The 5,917-nt window shown below is 47.7% G+C and overlaps 1 protein-coding gene across 1 annotated transcript in view; it reads right to left on the bottom strand.

The window, feature by feature from the left end:
• LOC108803161 (nicotinamide N-methyltransferase-like) overlaps nucleotides 1-1,527 on the bottom strand; it is a 2,599-nt gene extending 1,072 nt beyond the window's left edge. Inside the window, exon 1 of the mRNA XM_018574997.1 lies at nucleotides 1,343-1,527. Coding sequence (XP_018430499.1) covers nucleotides 1,343-1,527 — 185 coding nt within the window. The remainder of the gene's footprint in view (nucleotides 1-1,342) is intronic.
• Between the last annotated feature and the right edge of the window lie 4,390 nt (nucleotides 1,528-5,917).

The raw sequence follows: 5,917 nt of genomic DNA, 5'->3' as shown, positions 1-5,917 counted from the left end.
CCCCCCCCCCCCCGGTTGTTACGCCACTGCTGAGGTCCAAGGGCCACATGGCAAGCACCACAGAGGACCACATCAGCCAACAGCCGCGGGTTGGACATTAGGGGTCTAGACCAAAGTACAGTTGAAACTCTTTAAATAGAAGGAATCTACGTGTTTCACATCCATTAAGCATCGAAAAGAAGGAGTTTATTCCTCATTCGGGTTTATTGGGTGGGTGGGGTCATGCAAAATATAATTTTTTGCACCTTTTTGTATAGCGCCACCAGCTATCCAAAGATAAGTTGGTGGAAGTAAGACCTGTACATCAGTGACGCCACAATGGGGTTGTGGCCCGCACCCGGGTGACACCATTGCAGGGGTGACAGTCATTTTGGTGTCACTCCCTCTAAAAAGTCAGGCACTCGGTCATGGACCTAGAGCCCGACAGTGTCAGCAGAGAGGAGTGGACCCGGCGGCATACCTCATCCTGAAGGGTGAACGTCCCCTCCTCTCTCTGCCGGTGTCCATCACCAAGATGGCCGCCAGCAGGCGTCAATCAGATGGCCATGCACGCGCGAGGCGACGTCAGATGCGATGACGACATGGCTGGGTTTCAACCGGCCTGGGAACCGAGTGACAACCGGCCTCGGGACACCCCTGCTGTACATATCGTACCTTCTGTTTTAAGAAGAGTTACTGCATTCCTCAATGGTGGAGGGATTCTTGATTCCTTTCTGGTTCTTGACTGTGTTTACAAATTTCTGACACAGATCAGACCATTCTGCAGCCTCTCACCTTGTGATTTGCTACAATCTCGCAGTCTGACCACTGGGGCAGGGGGACTGAGGAAATGCTTTCTCCTGCCTGCAGCAGACTGATCACTGGGGGAGGGGAGACTAATGAAATGCTTCCTCCTGCCTGCAGCAGACTGATCACTGGGGGAGGGGAGACTGATGAAATGCTTCCTCCTGCCTGCAGCAGACTGATCACTGGGGGAGGGGAGACTGATGAAATGCTTCCTCCTGCCTGCAGCAGACCTATGGCAACACCTCATTCTAGATTAAGTCACTGACTGGAGCCCATGGATAGCTTTATAATGATAAAAGTTGGAGTTTCTCTAAAAAAATATACTGTTGCCATATATATAACATAGACCGTATCTGGAGCAGTTGCCCATAGTAACCAGTCAGCTTCTCTCTTCAGTTTGTTCAGTTAAGCTTTGAAAGATAGAAGCTGATTGGTTGCCGAGCACAGCTGCTCCAGTTTTGATCAATTCCCCGCAATGTATTTAAAAAGACTTGTAAAGTTATTGGAAGCTACAAGCCGTGAAATATGCTTCTAAATTTGTTCAAATGCCATTTACTGGGGTCCCTGCAGATCCGCCATGACTGTCGATATGTGCGACCAATCAAAAGCCTCGCTATGGCTGTCCAGCCATTTTCTCAGCTCCATGATGCACCTCTCAGATACCCGCAGCAGAGTGATTTCTTTGAAAAGGTGGCTGACTTGGAAGAGATGGTGAACTATTGGGCCGCTGCTGGCGTCCATTGTCTTGTGTCCGGGTTTCTGCTGCCATGAAACCCGGACACAGCATTCAAAACCCGGACTGTCCGGGTGAATCCCGGACAGGTGGCAACCCTAGTGCTCAGACACCTTTCTATCAGAACCAACATTCACTTTATCAGTAATCTGATCTCCAGTATCTCTTCTATTGGATCAGACTCAGAGGCGGCTCTCTAATTAGGCAAATTAGGAGGTCGCCTTAGGCCTCGCGCTCCCGAGGGCCTTGCGGCCGCCTAATTTGCCCGGTCGGCACATTACCTGCCAGCCAGGTAACGTTATGAGCTCTCAGCCCTGTCGCTATCAAAGCGAGACTCTCAGTTTGACAGCAACAGGGCTGAGAGCTCCTCCGTTTTCTCGGTCAATACACTTGTCTGGTCTGCTACAGGGCTCTGTGGGGCCTCACCAGGGCTTTGTGGGGGTCTCACCAGGCTTGTGAGATCCCACAGAGCCCTGGTGAGGCCCTACAGAGCCCTGGTGCTGGTGAGACCATACAGAGCCCTAGTGTGACCTGGTCGCCCCTGGAAAAGCACCTTGTCCCCATGCCGATGGGGGACAAGGGCTTCTTCCCCACAAGCCCTGGGGCGTTGGTTGCGGGGGTGCTGGCTGGGAGGGTCTTATTCACATCAGGGTACTACTTTAATAAACCCAGATGCACACCCCCCCCCCTTGTGAATGTGTAAGGGGTACTTATACCCCTACTCATTCACTAAGGGGTTAAATCACTTTTTTTTTTAATTCTCCAGACTTTTGAAAAAAATCCTTTCATTGAAAAAAAAACCAAAATACATGATTATGACAAGTTCTTTATTTTAAAAAAATAAATGTATCCACTGACCTAATCCTAGGGTCAATCATTGGGTCCAGCGTTGTCCACGAGGAGGACGACTTGACGAAAATAAAAAATAAGTATAAAATAACAAAAGAAGAACCAGACACACGCTGACCCATCTGCTCGCAACAACTCCCGCCGCAGAATGGCATTCTGGCAGATGGCGGCAAAATATAAACAATTGGGTGGAGCTAGCGATGACACAACCGTTAGCTCCACCCAACTGTTTACATGTGTCCGCCACCTGACAGGACTTGGCTGCGTGTATTATTTTATACAGTATGTGCAGGGGTAGTTTTTTTATGTGAGGGGGGGAGAGTATATTAGGCTACATTCACATCTGTATCTTTAGGTGCAATTAGGGATTCCCTAATCTGGCGTTCAAGATAATGATCAGGTGACAGCAGTTGCATGTAAACTCCTGCACACCGCATGTAATTGTATGCGATATGATTACATTTGGTTAGGAATCAATCACTCTCCCTGGACGCAATGATTGTGTATTCAGGGAGAGTGTTTTCTAACCGCATGTAATCATATCACATATCATTACATGCGGTGTGCAGGGGTTTACATGCAACTTCTGTCACCTGATCATTAACTTGAATGGGTGACAGCGGCCGCTTGTAAATGCCTGATTAGGGATTTCTGCTGCAGGAAAACGCATGTTTCTGACGCAGGAATCCCTAATCGCACCTAAACATACAGATATGAATGGGGCCTTATTGTGTGTGTATTGGGGTCCATAGTACCATAGCGCATATAGTTAAATTTTATTTTAAAGTATGAAATTTGGCGAGGGGCCCCCATGGGAGAAAAAGATGTGTTGAGTGTCCCTCGAGGGAATTGAGTTTGAGACCCCTACTATAAATGATACCTCTTCATTCAAAGATTTTACTCTGGATCCCCCTGGTCTGTGGAGTCTCATTTTTGCTAATATACAAGAGCTGTCCTGGAGCATCCCCAATTCTCCTGCCACCAGATCTGTAATATAATATTAATGACAAGTTATTGGAAAAATGAGACCTCCTGACCGGTCACAGCGGAGGGGCGGAGCTGGGAACTAACATGTGGTGGTCTTTGCATGTTTCTCCCCAATGTATATGTAAAGCTGGAGGGTGAATAATCCTTCTAGTACCCACCCAACTAAGGCTGACTATGAACTCATCATCCATACCTGAGCAGAGCACATTGTCTATTTTCTCTACCGGAAAGTTCAAAGTTTCTTCTTTCGTTTCGGATATCGCAGAAAAGTAAGTGTCCAGATATGTTTTCGGGTGAAGGCCGTGGATATGGTAGAATTTTCGTGAGCTGGACTAACCACTACACCACTGTTCTGCCCTATGTATGGATTTTGAAGAGGGAACAAGAATAGGGAAGAGTAGGGAAGAGTAGGGAAAAGAGGTAAAAGCGGAGAGAAGGAAGGGTGGACAAAAGATGGAAAGAGGTAAAGAAGGAGAAAAAAAGGAGGGAGGTAAGGATGGAGAAGAGGAAAAGGGGTAAGAGAAAGTAGAAGAAAGAATGTAAGCATACAAATGAGGAAGGGGAGGTAGGAGGGGGGATGGAAAGAAGTAAGGAAGGAGATGAGGGAAGGGTGGGGTGGGGTGGAGAGAGGATGGAACAAGGTAAGGAAGAAGAGAAGGGAAGGGTAGGGTGGATAAGATGGACAGAGGTAAGTAAGGAGATGAGGGAAGGAGAGGGTGGGGTGGAGAGAGGATGGAACGAGGTAATGAAGAAGGGAAGGGTAGGGAAGATGGAAATAGGTAAGAAAGGAGATGAGGGAAGGGTAGGGTGGGGTGGAGAGAGGATGGAACGAGGTAATGAAGAAGGGAAGGGTAGGGAAGATGGAAATAGGTAAGAAAGGAGATGAGGGAAGGGTAGTTAGAGGATTAAAAAGGTAAATTTATGAGGAGGAATGTAGATAAGGGAAAGGGGGAAGACATACTGTATATGGGGTGGAGGGTGGGGGAGACGCATCCACTACTGGACTACTCATTTTTGCGTGCTGCTACAAACAACATTCCCTTATAATCAGTGAGATCGCTCTTTGAAGTTCTAGCTAACACCTCGCAGTGAGTGACAGTGAACCCTTCTTTGGTGACAGCGTTTTTCACAAAATTCTCATCATGTTGGAAGACATGCATGGTGTCCTCCCCCACTTTATAATATGTCCCATTTACAGTGGCGATCACTAGCAGGAGTCCTCCGGGCTTCACAAACTTCATCATTTTCCTCAGGGTTGTCATGTATTCATCTTCATTGGTGCTGGTGGAATCCAGAATCCACATCGTGATCACACAGTCGGCTTGCGGTAACACTATCGGATCTGTCGGATTTTCCTTTGTGATGTCAAACTTCAAAATCTCTTTAATGGCCGACCTCAGCTGCATTTCTTTCTCTTGCCAATCATCGCTGCAAAAGAAATGTTACAAAGGTAACAAAGTACATAAAATGTGATGTCCTCAGGCAGGGCCGGATTTACTCTCTCTGCTTCCCCTAGGCCAGATTCCTTAATGGTAATATTATTCCTCATTTGGGTTTATTGGGTGGGGTCATGCAAAATATTATTTTTTGCACCTTTTTGTATAGCGCCACCAGCTATCCAAAGATAAGTTGGTGGAAGTAAGACCTGTACATCAGTGGCGCCACAAAGGGGGTGCGGCCCGCACCCGGGTGACACCATTGCGGGGTGACACCAAAATGACTATCAGTCATTTTGGTGTCACGCCCTCTAAAAAGTCAGGCACTCGGTCATGGACCTAGAGCCCGACAGTGTCAGCAGAGATGAGGGGACCCGGCGGCATACCTCATCCTGACGGGTGAACGTTCCCTACTCTCTCTGCCGGTGTCCATCACCAAGATGGCTGGCGGCAGGCGCCAATCAGATGGCCATGCACGCGCGAGGTGACGTCAGGCGCGATGACGACATGGCTGGGTGTCAACCGGCCTGGGAACCGAGTGACACCCGGCCTCGGGACGCCCCTGCTGTACATACTGTACCTTCTGTTTTAAGAAGAGTTACTGCATTCCTCAATGGTGGAGGGATTCTTGATTCCTTTCAGGCCACCTCACCATGACCTGTCTGGTTCTTGACTGTGTTTACAAATTTCTGACACAGATCAGACCATTCTGCAGCCTCTCACTTTGTGATTTGCTACAGTCTCGCAGTCTGACCACTGGGGCAGGGGGACTGAGGAAATGCTTTCTCCTGCCTGCAGCAGACCTATGGCAACACCTCATTCTAGATAAAGTCACTGACTGGAGCACATGGACAGTTTTTTAATGATAAAAGTTGGAGTTTCTCTAAAAAAATATACTGTTGCCATATATATAACATAATTGGGGGGAATTTATCAAAACTGGTGCAGACCGTATCTGGAGCAGTTGCCCATAGTAACCAGTCAGCTTCTCTCTTCAGTTTGTTCAGTTAAGCTTTGAAAGATAGAAGCTGATTGGTTGCCGAGCACAGCTGCTCCAGTTTTGATCAATTCCCCGCAATGTATTTAAAAAGACTTGTAAAGTTATTGGAAGCTACAAGCCGTGAAA

Source organism: Nanorana parkeri, unplaced genomic scaffold (genome assembly GCF_000935625.1).
Source record: "Nanorana parkeri isolate BGI_ZX_2015 unplaced genomic scaffold, ASM93562v1 scaffold3455, whole genome shotgun sequence".
NCBI lineage: Eukaryota > Metazoa > Chordata > Amphibia > Anura > Dicroglossidae > Nanorana > Nanorana parkeri.
Note: the sequence above shows the minus strand (reverse complement) of the source record. Positions and strands in the feature narration are given on the sequence as shown.